General features: G+C 42.6%; 3 protein-coding genes across 4 annotated transcripts in view; all 3 read left to right on the top strand.

Annotated features, from left to right (window-relative positions):
* The window catches only part of LOC134334577 (solute carrier family 25 member 36-A-like), a 29,528-nt gene extending 24,848 nt beyond the window's left edge, over window positions 1–4,680 (top strand). The window contains exons 6-7 of the mRNA XM_063016947.1: window positions 523–812; window positions 1,750–4,680. Of these exons, the coding sequence (XP_062873017.1) occupies window positions 523–812; window positions 1,750–1,943 (484 nt within the window). The 3' untranslated portion in view covers window positions 1,944–4,680. The remainder of the gene's footprint in view (window positions 1–522; window positions 813–1,749) is intronic.
* Window positions 4,681–5,307: 627 nt separating this feature from the next.
* Window positions 5,308–9,151, top strand: LOC134334575 (E3 ubiquitin/ISG15 ligase TRIM25-like). Of its 2 annotated transcripts, XM_063016945.1 has the most exons (6): window positions 5,308–5,388; window positions 6,257–6,882; window positions 6,965–7,060; window positions 7,911–8,144; window positions 8,229–8,413; window positions 9,066–9,151. In XM_063016945.1, the coding sequence occupies exons 2-6, from the start codon at window positions 6,292–6,294 to the stop codon at window positions 9,073–9,075; spliced, it is 1,116 nt and encodes a 371-aa protein (XP_062873015.1). In that variant the 5' UTR covers window positions 5,308–5,388; window positions 6,257–6,291; the 3' UTR covers window positions 9,076–9,151. The 2 variants fall into 2 exon arrangements, with proteins under 2 accessions (XP_062873015.1, XP_062873014.1); XM_063016944.1 differs by lacking the exon at window positions 5,308–5,388 and having other exon boundaries at window positions 5,656–6,882.
* A 7,059-nt stretch (window positions 9,152–16,210) lies between these two features.
* spsb4b (splA/ryanodine receptor domain and SOCS box containing 4b) lies at window positions 16,211–20,418 on the top strand. The gene is made up of 3 exons (XM_063017079.1): window positions 16,211–16,290; window positions 17,414–18,254; window positions 18,337–20,418. Exons 2-3 carry the CDS (start codon window positions 17,525–17,527, stop codon window positions 18,462–18,464), a joined length of 858 nt encoding a protein of 285 aa, XP_062873149.1. The 5' UTR covers window positions 16,211–16,290; window positions 17,414–17,524; the 3' UTR covers window positions 18,465–20,418.
* Window positions 20,419–26,861: the final 6,443 nt, after the last annotated feature.

Below are 26,861 nucleotides of genomic sequence, written 5' to 3' on the forward strand. Positions count from 1 at the left end.
TGTTGTAGTCAAGGAAAATCACGACTCGAATCATTTCAGTCTTTTAATATCGGATTCATTTCTCAGCTCTGCTATCAGCCAGCAGGGCGCCTACACAGACGATCGGCTGTGTGTGTGTGTGTGTGGGGAGGGACGATGGCTGAAACGGGGTTCCTTTGCGGCCTCCGGTCAATTCCTCGATTAGGGGTGGGGGTGGCGGCAGCGATGAGAGCTTCAATAGGCTACGACTTAGGTTTTATGTGGCCACAACAACATTAACAAGGGTCCCAGGGAGCTGGGTTTCATCCTCGTTCAAGGTTACAGTCTGTAAGTCTGGAGTTTTGCATGTTCTCAGCTTGTCTGCATGGCTATTCTCATGGCTAGAAGATAGATTGGCTGCTCTAAATTGCCCTTAGATGCTGGTAAGTGTGGGATAGGATGTATCTCTACCTGCCGGTGATTCCTGACGGCTCCAGTCTTACTGTGACCCTGACCATGATGATGCAGCTAGTACCAAAAAAAAAAAATCGTTCATCCCCCCAGAAACCGCGGCGAGCGGCGCATGAGCGCTCTGGAGTGTATCCGGCGCGTGTACCAGACGGACGGCCTGCGAGGGTTTTACCGCGGCATGTCCGCGTCCTACGCCGGGATCTCGGAGACGGTGATCCACTTCGTGATCTACGAGAGCATCAAACGCCGCGTGCTGGAGACCAGAGCCGCCGCACGCATGGACCAAGACGGCGACACGACGCGAGACGCGTCGGACTTCGTGTGCATGATGCTGGCAGCCGCGACCTCCAAAACCTGCGCCACCTGTATAGCGTACCCCCACGGTAAGATCATATATAAATATAAATATAAAACAGACTCAAAATATAAATATAAAACAGACTCAAAATATAAGACAGACAAAGATAATACCCATTTAATAACTCCCGATCAGAATTAGTTAGAGGCTGAATAACTGTAAAAAGCGTCCCAAATTTGAGATTTTATCATCATTTGTGGTCAAATTTCAGGGTTTAATGTAATACAATTTATTTATATTTATTTTATTAGGATTTTAACGTCATGTTTTACACTTTGGTTACATTCATGACAGGAACGGTAGTTACTCATTACACAAGATTCAATTCTGTATCTCCAATTCACCTCTCTTGGACGTCTTTGTACTGTGGGAGGAAACCGGAGCTCCCGGAGGAAACCCACGCAGACACGGGGAGAACATGCAAACTCCACACAGACAGGACCCGGACTGCCCCACCTGGGAATCGAACCCATGACTTTCTTGCTCAGAGGCGACAGTGCTACCCACCCATTGCTGTGGGTAGCACTGCCGCCGCCTCACAGCAAGAAGGTCATGGGTTCGATCCCCACGTAGAGCGATCCGGGTCCTTTCTGTGTGGAGTTTGCATGTTCTCCCCGTGTCTGCGTGGGTTTCCTCCGGGAGCTCCGGTTTCCTCCCACAGTACAAAGACGTGCAAGTGAGGTGGATCAGAGATACTAAATAGTCCATGACTGTGTTTGACGTTAAACTTGTGAACTGATGAATCTTGTGTATCGAGTAATTACGACATTAAACATGACGTTAAAAAATAGAGACAAATAATAATAAGCTTAACTAAATACATGACTGATCATGCCATAATATGACGCAGTTATGTGTATAAGTTCATGTTCAAATACTTTTGACCACATGGCATATATGAGTTTTATAAAAGTGATAAAATGACGTATTTATTTCTTCTTGCTGTGCGCTCACGTGTGCAGAGGTGATTCGGACCCGGCTGAGGGAGGAAGGCACCAAGTACCGCTCGTTCCTGCAGACGGTCAGCATGGTGGTCAGGGAGGAGGGGTGTAAAGCGCTGTACCGCGGCCTCACCACCCACCTGGTGCGGCAGATCCCCAACACGGCCATCATGATGGCCACCTACGAGCTCGCCGTCTACCTGCTCGAGCGCTGACGTGTGAACTCCGTGCCCGGGGACTCTCGGGAACTCTCGGGAGAGCTGCCGCTCCTCGTGTGGTTTACGTCCAGAGACTCGTACGTGCACGCGTGCAAACCTGAACTGAGAGGAGAGGAAAGAGACGCGGCGGACTGGAAACCGACCGAGGAGCGTGCGTGTGGAAGAGAATCGTTGGTTTCCCCAAAAACAGGATTCTTTTGTATTTTTGTATCATGATTCTCCTCCTTATTTCTCTGTGCCTTGTATAAATGCTTCCTGACGTGGATTTGTAGGATTTAATATTCTAGCAGACGCCTAAATACAGAAGGAAGTCGTATTTACTCACCCTAAACCTTGTTTTGCAACCAAAAAAATCACCACAGTGAATATTTTGGTGCCCCGAGGTGGCATGATGGAGGAGTTTGTACTGTGTGTGTACAAGGTGAGACCGTGAGAGCGCATTAAAAGCGTAGGCGTACGGAAGGGTGTTTTGATAGGGTGTGTACGTGTATATATTTGTATGTTTTTTAGAGGGGCGCTTGATTAAATGTGAACACTGACTTCCGTTTTAAAGGATTCCGCCAGCGTTTTTCAACCCGATCTCAATCCGCCGCCTCGAATGCTCCATGTGTGTGATGGCCACGGATGTAAACCATGACATCGTAAAATCTATAATGTTTTTCGCACAGAGGTTTGAAGTGGGCGTGGTAATGCTGGGAAAGGGAGACTTATGACAGACCTGGCTCACCATTAAGGTGTGATTTAGTGTCTAAGCTATGGCTGTTTAGCCAGTTTTGCCAGCATTTTCAATGCACTTTAACTTTTCTTTACATTAGGACAATCTACCTTGTGTGCCAACAGTAAAAAGCACAAAATAAGCATAAAACAATCCAGCGGAAAAATCTCATATCTAGCATTTACATTTTCGGCATTTAGCAGACGCTTTTATCCAAAGCGACGTACACTATTGTAACAGTATATTGTCTAAGCAATTGAGGGTCCTTGCTCAAGGGCCCAACAGTGGCAACTTGGCAGTGGTGGGGCTTGAACCAGTAACCCTTGGATTACTAGTGCAGTACCTTAACCACTAGGCTACAACTGTCCTATTCTAGCAATGCTCATAGTTCCAGTTTAAACTGGACAGCCACTTTATCAGCTTGGAGATAGAACTCGGCCAGAAAAGAGTCTATCGAGGGCGTTCGGGCGGCACGGCGGTAAAACCACCTCAGCTTTGAATCTCGGCTCTGCTATCAGCCGGCCGGGCGCCTTCGCCTACACAGACAGACGATTGGCTAAAACGGGGCTTCTTGCTGACCGCTTGAGGCATCTGCACAGTGAAATACGGGTGGAAAAAGCTTCGGTCCTCTGTACTTGTAACTCAAATTGGCCATGACTGGACTGGTTAATAATACTGGATTTGGTATGGAATCAATAATCCTATATTAGTGTGTCTCAAATGTATGCCCCCCACAAATGCCATCCATGAAGGCTTGGATGTTTCTCCAAGCTCCAGGTTCTCAGTACGGGACACCGTGTGAAAGCCGTCGTTTGTATTAATTGCACTTTCTCGACAGATGCAGTGGATTGAGGTTAGGTTGAAAATAAACGCGCTGGTCCTTACAGTAGCACGTGAATGTACGAGAAAATGTGACGGACGACGGAGTTGTTGAATGTCGGTTCACAGTTGTTTGGATTTCAGATTTTGGAGCAGTATATGCACGTGTACGTATTTCTACGTGTTTCAGAGTGGGTATATGTATCGCTGATGAAACAGGAATCAGGTGTCATGATGGCGCAAAATTAAGTGTCTACGTTTATTACAAATCAGCCAAAACTCGTTGAGGCTGACGGAGCTTATAGCTGTCAGTTTATCATTTCTGTTTATCCCTGGCTTGTATTATTACTGTATCTGAATCTGATCTGTATTGTAGTCTAACGCCGCCACCAGCCAATCGTCTTCAGCGCATCGAGTCACATGATACTTGCTACGCTTCTACAAACTAAAGGTGCGCTTGAACTGTTCTTCCTATGTTACACAGAGCACCCTGTCCTAAAATCATTTGTCCATACAGCCACTAACTCCAGTACTGACCCTGAAGTTCTGATACACTACTGTATATGGCCAGAAGTATTCGGACACCTGACCATGAGCTTGTGGTATTGGTAATGGTATTAAAACCCAGCGAGCTCTGTGGGATCTTTTTAGCTGGAACATCAGCCGCTCTTCTGAGAAGACTGCTCAAAAGACTTTGAAGTATGTCTATAGGAATTTGTGCCCATTTAGTCAAGAGTGCTTGTAATGCTGGGCACTGATGATGGTCAAGGAAGTTCATTCCAAAGCTGTTTTCAATCAACTGCTCGTCTTCCTGGTAGCTCTTAGATTCTATATTTATCAGCTACATTAACTTTATACCTTCAGTGCCAAACTAAAGCAAAACTTTTGACACCAAATGTTATGGCTGGTTTACTACCATTCTTTCAGAAAATCCTACATATATTTATGGCTGTTTTAAATATTCAGATAAAGGTGACACTGATTTCATACTGAAGTCTATCAAAGACAAAAAAAAAACATTTAGTTGCTACAAGGCAAAAAAAATGTGTTTATTTAAGTGTTTGTTCCTTTTTCTGTCCTGACGTGTCTTTAAATGATCCAGTGTTCTGGATACAGTATTGTGCTCACTTGTACATCAATGACCAGGTCTGTTTATTATTTAATGGCTGACGGAAACTCAATAAAGAAACACAAGCATCACATTCTGAGTTTTGTTCACTTTACTGTTTATCGCATCAAAAAAATATCCAGCCAACAGCGCCTTGTGGGCAGCGTCCTGTGACCACTGATGAAGGTCTAGAAGATGACCGATGGACCCGCTAGGTATCAGCACAGGTGCTGCTGTGTCTGATCCACTCATACCAGCACAACACACACTAACACACCACCACCATGTCAGTGTCACTGCAGTGCTGAGAATGATCCACCACCTAAATAATACCTGCTCTGTGGTGGTCCTGTGGGGGTCCTGACCATTGAAGAACAGGGTGAAAGGGAACTAACAAAGCATGTAGAGAAACAGATGGACTACAGTCAGTAATTGTAGAACTACAAGTGGAGCTGATAAAATGGACAGTGAGTGTAGAAACAAGGGAGGTGGTTTTAATGTTATGGCTGATCAGTGTATCTATGTTTATTCATTTATATATATATATATATATATATATATATATATATAAATATATAATATATATATATATGTAAATTAATAAACAGAAGATTTTTATAGATGTATTTGTGTTTCGTAAGAATCTGTGGCGTCAGCCAATAAACCCGCCCTAAACACACACACACACACACACACACACAGGACACGGAAACTTAAGATTTCAGCAGAACTGAAACTAACCTGCTCAGCTCGGTGCTGTAGTTCTTAACATTCGTGACCAGATTGTCTGAGCTGAACAGGTAACATTTATTTCATTTATTCATTTATCAACTTCGTTTAGTTACTGTTCATGTAAATGTGTGACAACCTACAGTTAATAGTTAATCCGGCCAAAGTCTAGATAAAATCTGACCGTAGAAATGTGGTTTTTACCCTCCTGACCTTATTTTAACTATTTTAACACAATAATGATGTTTGCTTTAATAGTTTGGTTTGTTTGTATTTTAATGTTATATTTTACTTTGGTTACATTCATGACAAGAACAGTAGTTTCTCATTACACAAGATTCATCAGTTCACAAGGTTATATCGAACACAGTCATGGTCAACTCAGTGTCTCCAATTCACCTGCATGTCTTTGGACTGTGGGAGGAAACCGGAGCACCCGGAGGAAACCCATGCAGACACGGGAAGAACGTTCAAACTCCACACAGAACGGACCCGGACCGCCCCACCCGGGGATCGTACCCAGGACCTTCTTGCTGTGAGGCGACAGTGCTACCCACCGAGCCACCGTTCCACCCACTATAATGGTTTGGTGAATGAGATTTTGAGCATATCAGAATATTTCCCCACCCCCATATATATAATGATTTTGGCTTTGGTTTTCATTTATCAAGTGCATATTTACAATAAAATGTGTTATACTGTACTTTCAAAAAATGCTAGTAGGTGGAGAGGCTGATTTAAACTGGCCCTTGGTGGAAGTGTAAATGATAATATGATGCTGTGGGTTGAACTAACACATTGCCCAGGGTGTATTCTTGTCCTGCGCCAAAAGTTTCTGGGATATGTTCCTATTTTAAACATAAACAGGAAAGCACAACATCAGAGGTAATCTATATTTTAGGACTAAAACATGTATTTTATTGCTTTTCCTTCATACAGATTAGAAATAATTCTCCTGTCCTGATCCAAATAAAATGGCCGAAGCTGCGAAGTCTTTCTATGTGGATCATTTTTGCTGTCCAGTCTGTCTGGAGGTCCTGAAGGATCCAGTGACGATTCCCTGTGGTCACACTTATTGCATGGATTGTATTAGTAATGTCTGGGCAGATGTGGATCAAAATGGAGTCTACAGTTGCCCCCAATGCAGAGAAGCATTTTCTTCCAAACCTGCACTGAACAAAAACATTATCTTTGCAGAAATGATTGAGAAACTGAAAATTACATCAGATCAAACTACTCATGAAAAGCAATACAGTTCAGAGGTTGTGAATTTGGAGTGCGACTCCTGCACTGGAACCAAGAATCCAGCGGTAAAGTTCTGCCTGCAGTGTTTGGCCTCTTTTTGTGAGCTTCACTTACAGCCTCACTTCGAATCTCCTGCATTTATGAAACACACGCTGGTCCAAGCCTCTTCACAGATGCAGAAAAACATCTGCCAGCATCACGTCAGACTGCTGGATATCTACTGCCATGACGATCACCAGTGTATCTGTTACATGTGCATGCTTGATAGTCATAAGGACCACAAGACGTCATCGGTGGAGTCTGAGAGGATTAAAAATCAGGTAAACAAGGCCCCGGGTTTTTGATCTGTCCCGAATTTGTATTAAGATTTTAAGACATGTCTATGTGGATTAACCATCACAGAAAACATTGGAAGGTACTAAGACCCAGTGGCAGCAGATGATTGACCAAAGAGAAGAAGGTCTACAGGAGCTTAGCAGAGCTGTGACTTCATTTAAGGTAAAACTAAATGCGAAATAGTTTTAGTTCTTTGGTGTGTAGAAACATGTGGCATGGGAAAACCTGTAGAGTAGAAGCTTGTTTAGGGGGTAGGAGCTGGTATACCTTAAGACTTGAGTATTGGATTGTGGACTTGTGGATCTTATAATGGCAAAAGTAGAACTTTGTAAACCTTAGGGCTGAAGCAGTAGCTTGACGACTTCTGAATGGTAGTTTTTAGAATAATAAAACATACATAAAAACCTAATTAAAGTATTTAAGTAAGGGTTTTAAGAATGTTGGGACACAATCAGTGGCTGGTTCATGGAACGGTGAGATGATTGTAGAAACAGCTTAGAATGAGCTTGTGGGCTTCAGGATAGATGCAAAGGATTGTACCTCAAGATGAACCTCATGATGGAAGCTCTTAGGTGTAGGACCTTGTAAATCTCAGCAGCATGGGAGCAGTTTGTGGTTCAGAGAGTTACACGAATGGGAGCTTGCAGACCTTGTAGGTCGTAGATCTCAGGACTGAATCAGGTAAACCTCAGCTTTTTGACCTTAGGACAATAGCAGGACTAGAGCAGGGCATTGTAGACACAAGGACTTGTGTAAAAGCTTCAAGGCCTCAGAACAATAGCAGTGTCTTGTAGATGTTGGGATTGAATCAGGGGCTTGTACACCTTTGGGCTGGAGCAGAAACTTGTGGATGAATTAGATCATTGGCTAATCCAATTATTTTCAATTATTATTATCATTAAGAGAAAACAGCTCTGTCCAGTATGAAATGTTTTCTGTCCAATATGAATTAGAAATATGTAATATGTATTCTGTCCAGTAGGAATGAGTAATGTGTCTGTGCCCCCATCAGTCTTTTACACAGGCAGCCGAGGACGACACTGAGCGGATTCTCACAGAGCTCATGAGCTTCATAAAGGAAAGATTCTCAAAGGTGAAGGAGTTAATCAAAACTCATGAGAGGAGAGAACTGAGCCGGGCTGATGAACTTCGATTTCGGATCAATCAGGAGCTCACAGATCTGAGGACAAACACGGCAGGAATAGAGGAACTTTTAGCTACAACTGATGACATTGTTTTCATGAGGGTAACGTTTTGCGTTTTGGGGCTGTGTATCTCTTTTTATAGTTTTTTTTCCTATTAAAAGGCTTTATTGTTTTTTTATCTATAGAAATACAATCTTCTCCAAGCTTTCCCTGCATATAAAGACTTATCCTCCATAACTTATCATCCTTGTGAGTCCAGTGGAACCATTTCCCTGTCTGCACAGGGTGTTTGCATTTTATATCTTTTCAGTTATGAACATCTTTGTTGTGCCGCTTCCAGAGCCGAAGACCAGAGAAGATTTTCTGCGCTGTAAGTCAAACCCAAAATTATTATTTCAGTACATTAATTAAAATCTTAGTGTAAGAGTAAAGAAGCCCTATATATGGTGAAATCTCATTAGTGAACTAGTAATAGATCGTTGTATCACAATTATCTTTTCATCTCATCACAATGGCAGAGTCAAAGTTCTTAATCAGCTTCTTTATAAATTACTACTGACCAATCACTTTAAAGGTTGAGCAATAACATTTTACACACAAAATAGTGCACAAATGAGAGCAACTTCTATACACACATCAGCCAAAACTTTAAAACAACCCCAAGACTTTTATCTCAGAGGACATGAAGGAACAGACCAGCAGAAGAGCTACATCCTGGTACCAGATACCACAAAACTATTTCTGACCTTCTGATCTTCAGTCTTCTGGAGTCCATGTGTCGGTGGGTCAGGGCTGTTTGGACAGCAAATTAGTTTTATATTATGTTAGGTTCATTGATGTGTAAGGGCTTCCATTATTGTTTAAAAAATAATTTATTTATTGCTTTAACTGGTTATGTACCTGAAAGAACAAATATATTTTTTTATAGGTTTCTGTAGTAAAATAGCTATTCTAGTTGTTGTTATTGTAGTAAAAGTAATAGTGATGTTAAAATGTTAATTGTTTTTACTCTAACTTTTCAGATTTCTGTGATCTTTCTGTGGATCTGAACACCGTCCACAATAAGGTTTATCTGTCTGAAGAGAACAGAAAAATTACACAAATCAATAAAGTTCTGCCGTATCCTGATCATCCCGAGAGATTTGATGCCTTTTCAAATGTCTTATGCAAAGAAGCTCTTTTAAGTCGTTGTTACTGGGAGGCAGAATACAGTGGAAATGACTGGTCATTAGCAGTTGCATACAAAAATATCAAGCGTAAAGGAAAAAGTGATGAGTGTAGGTTTGGGTTTAACCCTCAGTCCTGGAGACTCTCCGAGTCTTCACAAGGATTTTATTTTATACATAACCAAAGTAAAATCCAGATTCGTCAGCCAAATTCTAAAGTTATTGGCATGTATTTGGACCACAATGCAGGAACTTTGTCTTTTTATAGTGTCTCTCACACTATGACCCTTCTCCATAAGGTCCAGACCAAGTTCACTGAGCCAGTCCATGCAGGGTTTGGGATTGGAGGTGAATCAAATATCACAATTCTTGTGAAAGAAAAGTATTAAGTAAAAGCACTGTGCTAGCACTAGCTCCAAGTACCAGCTCTGTTTACTCTGCAGCTGAAATCAAACATGTATAAACACTTGTGTGGTCTAATGATTGATTAGAAACACATACTGTTTAATAGAAATGTTTTCAAACGTGCTTTTATATGGAAAGTGACACCTGTGTTCAAGCAACTCTAATTTATGGCAGGTTTTTGTAGTTCTTGAATTGCATTTAACCACTTAAGTGACATTCCTGAATTGTAAAAATACACAATTACAAAATAAAAAATGTTCTGTTTATTGTCAACAAAACAGTAACAAAACCCGGTCCTGTTTGTGTTTCTGTTCTTTGTGGCTCCAGTTTTATGTCGTTTGTTTACACAGTTACTGTAAAGTGTATAAAGTGTTTTAACAAGATTAATGTGATTAAAGTTCTTGTGTTGTATGTTAGTTTCATCTAGTGGTCACTTACTGAAACTACACTCACAGTGGGAATGTACTGACTAGTTAAATAACAAACAAATCAATAAGAAAAATCAAACAAAAAGACAAAAAATGACAATAAAAATAAAGAAAAGTGAACAGAGTGCGAATTATACGATGACAACTGAGCGGGTCAACTTAACATATTAGCTAACTAATGCTTAAAACTGTTGTGTTTACCTATTATTGGGGGAGTAAACAACAAAAGATTAAAAATGCTTAATAAAACACTATTAAAATTATAAAACGAAAACTAAAAAGCAAACGGAAGGAAGATTTTATTTTTAATTTAATTAATTTTTTTTATTTGCACAGCCTTAATTGCACACAGTGTCTATAACTGCATTTTTTAGTCTACCCCCCCTTTTAGTTTTTGTCCTGTTAGATGTCTTATATTTTTATATTATATTTTTTATATATTTTTTAGATTTTATATCTTACTTGTATTACAGTACTGTAATACCTATTTTTTATTCTCTCCTGCACTACATTTAATGTTGTTGTGTGATGTTTGTGATAATAGTAAATTGCTGCTGCAACACCACAATTTCAATCAATAAAGCAATCAATCAATCAATCAGTCAGTCAATCAAGAAACAGAAAGGAGAACAAACTAAATGAAACACAAAATGAAAATAAAAGTAAAAAAGGAATATAAATATAATGAAAGCAGATGGGAGAATGTAAAATGGAAAAAAAGTTAAAAGAAGTGTAAAGAAGTGGTAATAAAGTAATGTAAGGAAAATGTAAAAACATAGATAAAAAACAAGTTGTTAAAAAGCAAACAAATAACGACTGGAAAAGAAAAACACCAAAAACACGACAGTTTTTGGTGACACTTTTGTCTCCTCTACCTCCCTGGGCAGCATGGTGGCTTGGTGGGTAGCACTGTCACCTCACAGCAAGAAGGTCCTGGTTCGATCCCCAGGTGGAGTGGTCCAGGTTCTTTCTGTGTGGAGTTTGCATGTTCTCCACGTGTCCACGTGGGTTTCCTCCGGGTGCTCCGGTTTCCTCCCACAATCCAAAGACGTGCAAGTGAGGTGAATTGGAGATACTAAATTGTCCATGACTGTGTTTGATATAACCTTGTGAACTGATGAATCTTGTGTGATGAGTAACGACCGTTCCTGTCATTAATGTAACCAAAGTGTAAAACATGACGTTAAAATTCTTATAAACGAACAATCCTCTACCTCCCTAGACATGCAGAAGGTGGATTGATTAAACTAAAATGCTCCTGAACGGGTGAGTGCGTGATGTGTGATGGATTGACGCATTTTTGGTTGACAAACGGTTAACACAAATGAATTAATTAATGAAATACAAACATTAAACAAACAGTAAACAAAAACCCCGATAAAAACCAGCGCTTGTGTAACTGTGGCGCGGGTGTTTATGGGAAGTGTAGTTTTTAAACATCGTGAATGAACTACAATTTGCAGAGAAAAGCGCGACATATTAAAAAGAATTCAGGAAAACCTCATATATAAGGTTAAAGAAAAGTGATATCGGTGTGTAATTAAGATGTAAATAAACGATCACACGGGTAAATAAAAAATAGTAAAACCAGAATTAAAATAAATAAAGGAGAATCAGTTCCGGCTGACGTCATCAGCTCTGTAGTCTATAACAAAGCGGCGTTCAAGCGCTTCGCTTTCAGACTCTTAAACCGATTTTTATTCACTTTATTTTTACTTTGCAAGCACAACGAGTTCACACAGGTATGTGTTTTATTTGTTTATGTCATAAAAAGTTCTTTTGCGTAGCTGTTTTATTTGTGAGAACAAAAAAAGTTGATCTATGATGTGAATGCATCCAACGTGGCCAGTTTGTTTGTTTGTGTTTGTTCTTATGAAATGAAAAATTATTTATTGTTCATTTGGGTTTAGAAATCATTTGTGCTGCCGCTGGTACTGATTATAAACGTAAACATGTTGGTGTGCATCGCTTCTTTATTTGGGATTAAAATAATCGCTCAATCACAAAAGGCTGAACATAGAAAAGATTGTTTTTTATTTTGTGCAGCTCACAATATCAAACCCGTTGTTTTATCATACAGATGTTTAAATAATGTCCTGATACAGATGTTTTGGGAAGGGTGGAATACTTTAGTCTCAGACCTCTATCGCGTCTTTTTATGATTTTTATTGTATTTGTGTCGCTTGTCTATGAATAAAGGAAGCACCACAAAAAGGAACTGACCACGTTATTTGGGTGGTGGACCAGCACTGGTCTTAGCACTGGCATGGTTGTGTTTTATGTGTGTGGTACAGGTGTAGCATGAGTGTGTCTTTTACTTTGTATTGTGTGTGTATGTGTGCGTGGATTACAGGAGTGTGTGTGCGCGTCTTTGATGTTTGTGTGAGTGGATTGTGATAGTGTGTGAGTGGTCCTTGTGTGAGTGGTCCTTGTGTGAGTGGACTGGTAGTGTGTGAGTGGTGTTTGTATGAGTGGACTGTGGTAGCGTGTTAGTGGTACTTGTGTAGGTGGACTGTGATAGCGTGTGAGTGGACTGTGGTAGCGTGTGAGTGGACTGTGGTAGCGTGTGAGTGGACTGCGATAGTGTGTGAGTGGTACTTGTGTAGGTGGACTGTGGTAGTGTGTGAGTGGTTTTTGAGTGAGTGAACTGTGGTAGTGTGTTAGTGGTACTTGTATAAGTGGACTGTGGTAGCGTGTGAGTGGACTGTGGTGGTGTGTAAGTGGACTGTGGTAGTGTGTGAGTGGACTGCGGTAGTGTGTGAGTGGACTGGTAGTGTGTGAGTGGTTTTTGAGTGAGTGAACTGTGGTAGTGTGTTAGTGGTACTTGTATAAGTGGACTGTGGTAGCGTGTGAGTGGACTGTGGTGGTGTGTAAGTGGACTGTGGTAGTGTGTGAGTGGACTGCGGTAGTGTGTGAGTGGACTGGTAGTGTGTGAGTGGTTTTTGAGTGAGTGAACTGTGGTAGTGTGTTAGTGGTACTTGTATAAGTGGACTGTGGTAGCGTGTGAGTGGACTGTGGTGGTGTGTAAGTGGACTGTGGTAGTGTGTAAGTGTACTGCGATAGTGTGTGAGTGGTACTTGTGTAGGTGGACTGTGGTAGTGTGTGAGTGGACTGTGGTGGTGTGTAAGTGGACTGTGGTAGTGTGTAAGTGTACTGCGATAGTGTGTGAGTGGTACTTGTGTAGGTGGACTGTGGTAGTGTGTGAGTGGTGTTTGTATAAGTGGACTGTGGTGGTGTGTAAGTGGACTGTGGTAGTGTGTAAGTGCACTGCGATAGTGTGAGTGGTACTTGTGTAGGTGGACTGTGGTAGTGTGTGAGTGGTTTTTGAGTGAGTGGACTGTGGTAGTGTGTTAGTGGTACTTGTATGAGTGGACTGTGGTAGCATGTGAGTGGACTGTGGTAGCATGTGTGCGGTAGTGTGTGAGTGGTTTTTGTGTGAGTGGACTGTGCTTGTGTGAGTGGACTGTGGTAGTGTGTTAGTGGTACTTGTATGAGTGGACTGTGGTAGTTTGTATGTGGTAGTTTGTGAGTGGACTGTGTTTGTGTGAGTGGACTGTGCTTGTGTGAGTGGACTGTGCTTGTGTGAGTGGACTGTGGTAGCGTGTGAACATGGACCACAGGCTACAATGTAAATTTTCATCATCAGAAGTGGAACCTGCTCGTAGAAAACAACAGAAGAGAAAAGGGAGCCACCAAAACAAAAGACTACGTGCCTGTCTGACTGTAGTTTGTGTTGATGTGATTGTAAGGTGCGTGGTTCCAGTACGAGTGTCTCATGGAACGATTTGTGGTGCTGCTGTGATTCAGAGATATAAAGTAACACCATGTCTTGTACTGCCCCTCTGTGTTCAGTTCCTCTGCGGTGTAGTTTGCATACGATCGTTATTTGTTGTGGTGATCCCTTGTTCTACTGCCTGTGATGCAAATTAGGTCAGTGATAGGGCTGTCTGTGTGTGTCTGACCCTCGTTGTCTGACCCTCAGTCTGTCTGCCTTACTGTCTTTGTTCATCTGACTCTGTGTCTGTCTCTATGCCGTTGTGAGTTATTGCCAAAGGACTTCTGTTCATACCAGGATGTTATTAAATTTATATATACACCGATCAGCCATAACATTAAAACCACCTCCTTGTTTCTACACTCACTGTCCATTTTATCAGCTCCACTTACCATATAGAAGCACTTTGTAGTTCTACAATTACTGACTGTAGTCCATCTGTTTCTCTGCATGCTTTGTTAGGACCCCCAGAGGACCCCCACAGAGCAGGTATTATTTAGGTGGTGGATCATTCTCAGCACTGCAGTGACACTGACATGGTGGTGGTGTGTTAGTGTGAGTGGATTAGACACAGCAGCGCTGCTGGAGTTTTTAAATACCGTGTCCACTCACTGTCCACTCTATTAGACACTCCTACCTAGTCGGTCCACCCTGTAGATGTAAAGTCAGAGACGATCGCTCATCTATTGCTGCTGTTTGAGTCGGTCATCTTCTAGACCTTCATCAGTGGTCACAGGGCGCTGCCCACGGGGCGCTGTTGGCTGGATATTTTTGGTTGGTGGACTATTCTCAGTCCTGTAGTGACAGTGAGGTGTTTTAAAACTCCAGCAGCGCTGCTGTGTCTGATCCACTCATACCAGCACAACACACTAACACACCACCACCATGTCAGTGTCAATGCAGTGCTGAGAATGATCCACCACCTAAATAATACCTGCTCTGTGGGGGTCCTCTGAGGGTCCTAACCATTGAAGAACAGGGTGAAAGGGGGAAACAAAGCATGTAGAGAAACAGATGGACTACAGTCAGTAATTGTAGAACTACAAAGTGCTTCTATATGGTAAGTGGAGCTGATAAAATGGACAGTGAGTGTAAAAACTGTACCTCATTGTATACAGAATAGCTGTAGACACACCGGTAGACACACATTATCAGACAGTATATGATTCTGCCTGACCTGACTCTCAGGAATTCTGTGAAGGTCAACCTCATTTCGACTTCTTCGATTCTCATTTCTTATTTCTGAAATCAGCAGCACACACACGTAGGTTGGACGCGACCGTGTACCTGCCAGCTCATTTACAACACCGTGATTGAAATGAAGCCCTTCCGAGTGGCGCCGGAGTGCAGTTTGGGATTTTGTGCATCCCAAAGCTGATAAACATTCCAGATTCTGAGACGAGACGAGACCACGATAGCCTGGCTTAGGATTTAAAAATGATAACCAGACTGAAAGTACCTACCAGCTCTGCAGTATCTCCGTCTCGCTTCGTGAAGCACATCAATCATGGAACTGTATACTGCCTGACAGGAGGAAGTAGGAAATCTCCCGCTTCCATCCACAGCCTATATTTCCTCTTCTTTACTTTCAGCACCGCTTTCTTCTCCGCCGCTTCATTTATTAACGTCTCGCTGCCATGTGATGAGATGTACCTGGCACCAAGGTCAGCTGCAGCCTGATGCCAATACACACAGTGCACAGCCTCCTGCTGGAATTTCGAGGTCGTATTAAAGTCTCCGCACTAAAGCCGGGCTTCTAACAACTCGGCATCTATAATCTCAAATTAAACCCGACATTAAAGCCGTGGCTGGAGCCGCTGTATGGCTGTATGTAATTCAAGGCCATAATTACATTGTATACAGTGCTTAAAGAGACACCATGGGTTTTTTTTTGGATGGAAATGTGTTTCCCTACATGGTTGTGCTGGTAAATTTGTGTTTTTAATCTCTGATCTCTGAACCCTGATCTCAGATGTAGAGGAGAAGTTTATAGCTGTGATTCTCATGTAATAATGTCAGTTTCTCACCTTTTCCCAGTCCTGTGTTCCCATGTCTTTCATTTTCACACCTGGGTTATGTTTTCCACAGTGCACTGGGTCGCACGTTGAACACTTTTTCTCCGTGTCTCAAGTTCGCTGGCACCGTTTGGAAATGAGATTTATACTGTATCATCGAAACAAAGAAACAAACACAAAAAGCTTCCTGTGGTTTATATACTGTATTTATTTCCTCATGAGACCAACCAGTCTCGATAGTTCAGGTCGATTTTTATCCTTTTTATTCTGTCACCTACAGCGGATCCTGTTGCAGACAGACATCTGTCAGGATTCCTGGGATCCACCCATATAAACTCTGTTTGACTTCAAAATCTTAAAGATACATTTGGGCCTAGAACAGGGTTCCTTGTCGCTGGTGAAAGTGCAGCTTCTGCTGACCGGTCAAGGAGCCTGCGCTGGCCGGACGCTGATCACAGGTGACAGTTTGTGGTTCTTCGCAAAAAGATGATGTGCTCTGAGAGACCTGGCAGGTAAAAAGAAGTGATCAGCTACATGCCTGTCGGAGGGTGCATGTGGCATACTTGGCTCTCCTTGATTGGCGGTGGCATCGGCAGAGACGAGAAAGAGAGAGAAGCTCCAATTGGATAAAAAAGTTCATTTTGTGAAGATCTTAGATCTTCAGGACTTTACATTTTCTACATTTAGCAGATGCCTTTATCCAAAGCGACTTACAGTACTGTTACAGTCTGAGGAATTTAGGGTTAAGGGCCTTGCTCAAGGGTCCAACAGTGGCGGTAGTAGTAATCATATATACGTATATGAGTGTACAGTATAACGAAATTATTTCTTCACATATCACAGTTTGTTTGGAAGTTGGGGTCAGGGTGCAGGGTCAGTCATTGTACGGCGCCCCTGGAGCCGAGAGGCTTAAGGGCCTTGCTCAAGGACCCAACAGTGGCTACATGGCAGAGCCAGGATTCACACTCTCAACCTTTCAGTTGATAGCCCAAAGTACTACCTACTAGGCTCCCACTGTACCTTAAGCACTGGGCTCCAATAATAAATATATATTTACTGTTGAACCTAAATATTTATTAATATTTCATCATAAAAAAGCATAATTATATTAATTTAAAAAAGCTTTATTATTCAACTATGAAACATTAAGCAACAATTAAAACAATTAAGCCTAATTTAAACTGATGGATCACGATATTAATGTTGTATTATATAATACTTTGCACTAGTGTAACCTTTAGTTTGTATAAATGTGATTGATAAATCAGTAATTAAATCATTTAATTGTTTTTCTGTAGTGAATCACATGCACAGGACTTCAGTATTAAAACAGATGGTGTTATGTCAGGCTTGCATAATACTGTACTGTTCTGACTTCCTAAAAAAATAGATGCTGCTGCAATGATCAGATGGGCAGATTTCAGTTTTGCTTTTGAGATGTTGTAATTAGAGTAAACTTGTGGAGAACGGCTTCTCGTTTTTAGGAAACACATTTGAAATGAAAGTTTATTTACGCTTGTGAAGGATGTGACGTCAGATGTGCTAATTTTTAATGTCTGGCGTTTTCTCTTTTCGATACAGATCGTTCTGCTGCTCTACCATCACCACCTTCTCCTGAGATAGAGTTGCACTTTCATGACTTATCCATGAGGTAACGCTGACTGTGGTTGGCGATGCCGTAGCAGGGCTGTGATGGGGCAGCGGGTCTCTGGCGTGGTGAAGTCTGCTCAGGAGTGTGAGAGGCCAGAGCTGGCATTGCGGGTGGCCCTCGAGCCTATTGGCAGGCACGGCAGGCAAGGGCTGGGCATTCCTTTCTCACCACGGCTGGAGATGCTGCTCGACATGCCTTCGGCAGACGTTGCCACCCAGCTCGCACATGCTTGGAACCCTGAGGACCGCTCCCTCAACCTGTTCATCAAGGACGAGGATCGGCTGACGTTTCATCGCCACCCTGTGGCGCAGAGCACGGACTGTGTACGGGGTAAGGTGGGCTTCACGCGGGGCCTTCACGCTTGGACAGTCCGGTGGCCGGTGCGCCAACGTGGCACGCATGCCGTTGTTGGGGTTGCGACCGCTCAGGCACCGCTGCACGCTGTAGGGTACACGGCGCTAGTCGGCAGCGACGCGGAGTCCTGGGGCTGGGATTTTGGACGGTGCAAACTCTACCATGACAGAAAGAGCCAAACGGGGTCGGCGACCACGTACCCATGCAACCAGAATGAGGAGGAGGATTACAATTTCTCAGTGCCGGAGGAGGTGGTAGTAGTCTTGGACATGGATGAGGGCACACTGGGCTTCTGTGCAGACGGCCACTTCTTGGGGGTGGCTTTTTGTGGCCTTAAAGGGAAGAGGTTATATCCAGTTGTCAGTTCTGTGTGGGGGCACTGTGAGGTCACTATGACTTACATCAACGGACTAGAGCGTAAGTATTGCGTATGTTTTGATGGATGTGAATGATGGACCTTATCTAGATGTTATTAGTAAAACTGTGTTTCTCCTTGCAGCTGAGCCTTTGCCACTCATGGAGCTGTGCAGGAGAGCAGCTCGCCAGGCCTTGGGACGCAATCGCTTTCACCAAATCCACACGCTTCCTCTACCTCAGGCCCTCAAAAACTATCTGCAGTACCAGTGAGGGACTCTCATTCATCCCCGAATTACCTACAGCACCAGTCAGGGGATCAAATGTGTTAAACATGGCATTAAAATACAAACAAACAAACACAGCACCAGTCAGGGGATCAAATGTGTTAAACATGGCATTAAAATACAAACAAACAAACACAGCACCAGTCAGGGGATCAAATGTGTTAAACATGGCATTAAAATACAAACAAACAAACACAGCACCAGTCAGGGGATCAAATGTGTTAAACATGGCATTAAAATACAAACAAACAAACACAGCACCAGTCAGGGGATCAAATGTGTTAAACATGGCATTAAAATACAAATAAACAAACACAGCACCAGTCAGGGGATCACAATCAGCCCTTAACTATCCATAGAACCAGTCTGGGGATCATATCCAGCCCTTAACTATTCATAAAACCAGTCAGGGGATCACATTCAGCCCTTAACTACCTACAGCACCAGTTTAGGGTATCACAATCAGCCCTTAACTATCCATAGAACCAGTCTGGGGATCATATCCAGCCCTTAACTATTCATAAAACCAGTCAGGGGATCACATTCAGCCCTTAACTACCTACAGCACCAGTTTAGGGTATCACAATCAGCCCTTAACTATCCATAGAACCAGTCTGGGGGTCATATCCAGCCCTTAACTATTCATAAAACCAGTCAGGGGATCACATTCAGCCCTAAACTATCTATAGAACCAGTCAGGGGATCATATCCAGACCCAAACTACCTACAGCACCAGTCTAATACCTATTGTAGCCATTAAATGACACACGTGTTAAACATGGCATTAAAATACAAACAAACAAAAACACAGCACCAGTCAGGGGATCACATCCAGACCCAAACTACCTACAGCACCAGTCAGGGTATCACATTCAGCCCTTAACTATCCATAGAACCAGTCAGGGGATCTCATTCAGCCATAAACTATCAATAGAAGCAGTCAGGGGATCACATTCAGCCCCAAACTACCTACAGCACCAGCCAGGGGATCACATTCAGCCCCAAACTATCTGCAGCACCAGCCAGGGGATCACATTCAGCCCCAAACTATCTACAGCACCAGCCAGGGGATCACATTCAGCCCCAAACTATCTACAGCACCAGCCAGGGGATCACATTCAGCCCCAAACTATCTACAGCACCAGCCAGGGGATCACATTCAGCCCCAAACTATCTACAGCACCAGCCAGGGGATCACATTCAGCCCCAAACTATCTACAGCACCAGCCAGGGGATCACATTCAGCCCCAAACTATCTACAGCACCAGCCAGGGGATCACATTCAGCCCCAAACTATCTACAGCACCAGCCAGGGGATCACATTCAGCCCCAAACTATCTACAGCACCAGCCAGGGGATCACATTCAGCCCCAAACTATCTACAGTACCAGCCAGGGGATCACATTCAGCCCCAAACTATCTACAGCACCAGCCAGGGGATCACATTCAGCCCCAAACTATCTACAGCACCAGCCAGGGGATCACATTTAGCCCCAGACTACCAACAGCACCAGCGACACTTCAGTGCTTCAACGCCCAGCACAGTGCTTTACAGTGTGGGTTACATTTCTCCCCAAAAAGCAACAGCAGATCGTAGTGTGTAACTGGACTTAGTTTTGCAGTGTGTTTTTATGTGTGTGAGATTGAAGAAGGGTCTTCCATTAATATTATTTGATGACTGTTTTTAATGCCACACTATATCTATTTAATTGAGACTCCTCAGTAACCAGCACCTACTGTGTTTTTTATCATTTTTTTAAAACTTGTATGACTACAGTTTGTGCCTCTGACTGATAATGTTCATGATGTTATCGGTCGCATCGCAGGTTATTGTATACAAGATTATTTTAGAGAGTTTTACCTTTAAGTACAGAGAAAAGAGACAGCCTTGTTCTGTCACAAACTTTTAAATGTGAATACAATGCAAACGCAACAGTGGACTTCCTTGTGCTCTTTTTTAAAGGTATCTGTTATTGTTCTTCTATGCTAAAAAGTGAACTATGATGTGGGTGCTGCACTTTAAAGATGGAAGTTATGCACGGTTTGCTTCGTTTAGATATTTAAGCAATGGTGAGGTGAAAGCTGGCTTGTGGGAAACTCTTAATCTCAAATGTGTTTCATGGACAAGGCACCAATCCATCACCAAGACCTCCCCAAAACCCCCCAAATCAAGAAATATGTGGAGATGCCAAGCACTGATGGGCTAGTGTAATAAACCACCACTCAAGCACCCAGATTATTATTATGGTGGTACAGAAACAGTGTGTAGAAGTGATTCGATCTTTCACCGCTGACTGAGGACGCCTCTCGACTGACATGCGCCCCCTCCGGCACGTACAGTCAGTACAGACTGCATTTTTCACCTGCACGAGTCGAGTTCGTACACTGACGGGCGCTGTGTACGGAGGGCCACACCCCCATCAATGTTATTCCTCAGCCCTGCGCAGGCGCCATCAGTCAGCCAGCAGGGGCCGCAGTTGCACCAGTTATGAGGAACCATGATCCGACTTTTTACCCCAGTAGATGTGCAAATTATAAAATGCAGTCTTAGTTATTGACTAAATGTAAGTAAATAATTAGAAATGAAGCCAAGCTTTTCGAACACGTGGACTGATTTAATAGGAACACCATCCACATTTACAGAACTGAGAATACTGAGAATAATTATTAATACTTGAGTTTTGTTTGTATTTAGTTTGAAAAAAATGATCATTCAGCCAGTGTTTTAAATCTGGAATGGCTGCACTGATGCGGGTGATTGACAAGATGTAAGGCTGAATATTATCTGCGTAACAGTGATGATGCTTCACATGAACAACTATGATTGTGAATGATCTGACCTAGGGGTAAGATATATAAGAAAGGATGGGTCCAAGGACAGAGCCCTGGGGCATTCTCTGAGCAACTGGAGCAATAGATGACTCGAGTATACTAACTGTTGCCTGATTGTTAAGATAGGCCCGGAACCTTTCAAGAGCTAGACCTGAAATACTACTGGACCAATGTCTGTCATGATTAACAGTGTCCAAAGCTGCCATGAGGTCCAAGAGGAAGAGAAAATTAAGAACAGGGAACCAGCACCCAGGTTTCCTATTTCGTATTGGTGCACCTGTAGAAACTTTGAGGATAAAGAAGACTTAAATGATCTCAGACACTGTAGATAAACCATCAAAGATGAAGAGATTGTTAACTTGCTATCAACTTAGAAAGTATAGTGTATTATCACATTGCCACCAGGTGGCGTCACCTTACCACAAACCCACAGCTTGATAGTACGTAAACAGTACTGGACACTGTTCATCCAACTCGAGACCTTTTTGGGCCTAGAAGCCTAATGTTAAATCGTTTTAAAACCATTTTTACCCTATAAACATGTAGGATGTTAAAAAAAGTGGAGGTATCTCATTTTTTTTACTTAACACTTAAACAAAAGCAGCCACAGACATCCCAAGTTGCAAAAACTGATTTCAGGGACCCCGACCCCGCAAGCCCCCAGATAGTGTGAAAGATAATAGATTTATGTTCCCTACATAGTGCACTAGATTGTATATTAGAAAAGAATTTATGTTCCTTACTTAGTGCACTAGATAGTGTACTAGATAATAGACTTATGTTTTTTTCATAATGCTTTAGGTAGCGTAATGGTTAAAGGATTTATGTTCCCTACATAGTGCACTAGATAATGTATTAGATAACGCATTCATGTTCGCTACATAGTGCACTAGAAAGTATAACTAGATGATGATTTGTGTTCCTTACATAGTGCACTAGATTGTATATTCGATCATAGATTTATGTATTCCAAATTCCAGCAAAAATAATCGATCAAATAACAAAAGAAATGATGATAATAATAGTAATAGAAAAAAGACATAAATAAGAGTTACTTAATAATGCCATCAGCCTCCAATTTCTCAACAAAAGTTAGAAAAGGTTGCCAGATATTATAAAACTGGTCAACAGATCCATTAAGGGTGTGTCTAATCTTTTCCAGTTTAATATGACACATGACTTCCCTAATCCAGTAATTATAAGTTGGTGGAGTGTGTGTTGTGCTGGTTTAAGTGGATCAGACACAGCAGCGCTGCTGGAGTTTTTTTTCAATACCGTGTCCACTCACTGTCCACTATTAGACACTCCTACCTGGTTGGTCCACCTTGTAGATGTAAAGTCAGAGACGATCGCTCATCTATTGCTGCTGTTTCAGTCGGTCATCTTCTAGACCTTCATCAGTGGTCACAGGACGCTGCACACGGGGCGCTGTTGGCTGGATATATTCTTGGTTGGTGGACTATTCTCAGTCCAGCACCGTCAGTGAGGTGTTTAAAAACTCCAGCAGCATTAATGTGTCTGATCCACTCATACCAGCACAACACACACTAACACACCACCACCATGTCAGTGTCACTGCAGTGCTGAGAATGATCTACCACCCAAATAATACCTGCTCTGTGGTGGTCCTGTGGGGGTCCTGACCATTGGAGAACAGCATGAAAGGGGGCGAACAAAGCATGCAGAGAAACAGATGGTCTACAGTCAGTAATTGTAGAACTACAAAGTGCTTCTATATGGTAAGTGGAGCTGATAAAATGGACAGTGAGTGTTTTAACAAGGAGGTGGTTTTAATGTTATGGCTGATCGGTGTATATTGCTCATTTCAGGTTTCTCCAGGAGTTTCCTATATGGGGTAACACAGACAGAAGAACACGCTATACTCTTTTTTTTCTCTGTAGTTCTCTGCTGCCTTGTGCCAGGACCTCAACCAGACAGTAAGAATCACAGATGCTTTAGAAAGGAGGTGATACCCATCCGGCCTTTCCTTGTTCGTGTCTGTAGGGCACCCAACCAGACAACATGGAGGACTAACATAATAGACTGCTGTGGTAGCTTAGAATTTAAGGTAGTGGACTAGTCATCCCCTAAACCTCAATTACTGAAATTGTATTAAGTCATAATTGTAAGCCGCATTGAATAAACGCATCTGCTAAATGCTGCAAATGTAAATGAGCCACCAAAGTGCCTTTAGGTTTCTGTTTTAGCTACATCTCAGCAAATGTGGAGCACTTTTCCCATAATGAGCATATTGCTTTTTTTTTAACTGTAGGAAAATGTGTTATACAAACAAAACACAGAAGCACGGACACCATTTATTTCCAAAAAAACCAAACAAATCTTTATTAATGGATCTGTGGTACTAACCACCAGGACAGGAAAAATTGTGATGTGGGTATACATAAAAAAAAACAGAATAAAAATATTCATTTTATCTTTTATATGCTGTTGTGGATATCAGACACATAATTGGATAATGATGTGTAACCTCTGAGAGGCGATGGGACATGTTCACAAACCCACATGCTCTTCTACTCCATTATCTATCATTTTCTTACTTTTCTCTGTCGCACACAAATTTATGGAAATGGTTGAGATGCGCACGTTTGTACATAGACGAAAATGAAAACTCTTCACCGAAAACATCCCGTCCGTCCTGTTAGGAGCGGTTCAGAAAAACAGTGACGATGAAAACAGCAAGAACACAGAAAAAAACCATGACCACCTCGGTCACATCATCTACAAATGTCACATAGAAATGAACGCACTACTGTACATCACATTTATCTTTTCTATTCTAGGTTTTGGGTTGACTTGCTTTCTGTAGCTCAGAAAAGAAAAATCACCACCAGTGTTTAAACTACAGGCCTACATAAGGAGTACTAGATTTTTACCCTGGTCCACCTGATTTTGCCAGTATTTTATTATATTATATTATATTTTATTGTTTTTTTTCCCCCCTGATCTAGTCGTGTCCAGTTACCCTGAGTGCGTCCTCTATACTGATTCGACCTTTCACCGCTGACTGAGGACGCCTCTCGACTGACATGCGCCCCCTCCGACACGTACAGTCAGTACAGACTGCATTTTTCACCTGCACGTGTCGAGTTCATACGCTTGACGGGCACTGTGTATGGAGGGCCACACCCCCATCAGCATTATTCCTCAGCCCTGTGCAGGGGCCGCAGTTGCACCAGTTATGAGGACCTATGATCCGACTTTTTACCCCTAACCCTGAACAACAACCAATCGTTGTTCATGCTGCAAGGCAGAGCTGAGATTCGATACGGTGTATTCGAGCCACCTGAGCCACCTGAGCGGCGTAAAACACATTTTTGAAATGATTTAATTGAAGCAACTGTAAGAATACTTACTGATTAAAGAGCCACCACCTTATAATACTATGGTTGCGAAGGAAAACAGGATCTGCTTCTGTTGTAATTCACACTGCAACCGTTTGTATACTCATTTAGGAAACAGTTTAATAACTGCAACAGCTTTGTATTCATTCCAACAGGTTACGCAAAGAGGGCGGCACAGTGGCTTAGTGGGTAGCACTGTTGCCTCACAGCAAGAAGGTCCTGGGTTCGATCCCCAGGCGGGGTGGTCCGGGTCCTTTCTGTGTGAAATTTGCATGTTCTCCCCGAGCTCCGGTTTCCTCCCACAGTCCAAAAACATGCAGTCAGGTTAATTGGAGACACTGAATTGCTGGCGTTACTGCCGTCCCGTCCAGGGTGTTACTGTGTGCCTTACGCTCATTGAAAAGCTGGGATAGGCTCCAGCACCCCCCCCACCGCGCCCCTACTTGGATAAGTGGATAAGAAAATGAATGAATGAGGTTACACAAAGCAAACTGGCATCTATTAATACAGAGATCGACCAAGTGAAGGTAAGTCTCTGGTCGAAGTCCCAACCTTTAATTAAAGAGAGCTAGTAAAAGCCTGCCAGGTTCAAGTCTCAGCGATGCCAACGGTCTGGAGAGGCACTCAAGTGACGCAACTGGCTGCATCCAACTTGAGAACAGACAGGCGGATGGGGAATTATCTCCTTGCCACAGGAACGGCATCTTTTGCTTTCTGGTTAAGGCAGATTCTCTGTAATTCATCACTGGCCAGTGTAGCTCAGTAGTACCTCAGTGGTTAAGCTACTGGATTAGTTATCAGAAGGTCACTGGTTCAAGCCTGACCGCCGCCCAGTTGGCATCTTTGGGCTGCTGAGCAAGTCCCTTAACCCTCAAAGTATTCCTCTCAATGTATTCAGTATCAAGTGTTAGTCGCTGTAAAATGTTGCTGTAAATGTGTAACGATCCAGTTGCCGGTTGTACACATCAGAGGAAGAATGTGCTTGCCTGTGGCTCTCATTCAGCACACGCTAAGAGCTGCTACCATAACAGTGGCTGTAAACTTGCACAAGTGTAGCAGGTTTCACGCAGTTTGATGTGTTTTTGTGAGAGTATAACAATGATTTTATAAACTGATGTTAAACTGTCCAATTAGAAAAAAGCTGTAGATTTATATATTATGTTTCATACAAAAAACTCAACCCTCAGAAGTCCACCCATAATTCAAACACTGGTGGGAAACACTGTTCCTGACGCGGGAGCTCAGAGCGTAGAGGTGCACACTGAATGAGTTCGGGAAAGTGGTTAAATATGACAAAGACGACAACACGACCTTAAAAACATGCTGTTTTTCATCCAGCGAGCACATTTTCAATATCGGAGGGTCTTGACTAGAAAACGTTTCATCTCTGATTGGAATAAACTGAGCCCAGAGTGATTTTCAGGTGCTATTTCATGAAGCCCAGCGGTAATTTGCGATCCAGCTTTGTAGTGCTACCCTGCAAAGGCATTATTGATCCCAAGAAGGGTCCCTGAACACAGTGTGCGATTGTTGTGTAAAATATAACTCTATTCGATTACCAATTATTACATGGGCCAGAAAAATGGCTTTTCTCCCAACTTGTGCTTTTACATAGTGCACAAAGCTGAGCAGCTCTGAGATACAGCGCTACCTGCTGGACAAAAACCTCAGCTGGGCTGCGTTGGTCGTTATACTGTGATCCACGGCTGGATTTTTGCAAGTAGGACCGTGATTTAGTTCAGATTCCACAGCTTTCACCCTGACATCACTGTCCAACCACTGGAAACTTGGGAAAAGGGGTTTTGGGAACAGGGTCCACTTTTCCACTTAGCAAAGAAGATACAGTTGGGAGTCTAAAGTACATATGTATGTATGTGTGGAAGTGTGTATTACCTTTATTTAAAGAAATACTCCAGCATTTTTATCTCATCTGAGCACTTTTGTACTTGAAAGTACCACAAGCATTCGCATCAAGACAATTGAACAGAAGTCTTTGGGCCTTTTTGGTGTTAAAATGCTTAATTTTACATCTTGAGGCACAATATTTTTATTCATAGTTGAATCATTGCAGTGAAGCTGTAGAAATGTGATAGTGGCTCTGTAGAGGTGCAGCCGTAAAGCACCGGAGATACTGAAATTCATCCAAATGTCACCGAGGCCAGACGTTCAAACACCAACTATGCTGTTAA

The sequence above is a fragment of the Trichomycterus rosablanca genome, chromosome 20 (assembly GCF_030014385.1).
Source record: "Trichomycterus rosablanca isolate fTriRos1 chromosome 20, fTriRos1.hap1, whole genome shotgun sequence".
Lineage (NCBI taxonomy): Eukaryota > Metazoa > Chordata > Actinopteri > Siluriformes > Trichomycteridae > Trichomycterus > Trichomycterus rosablanca.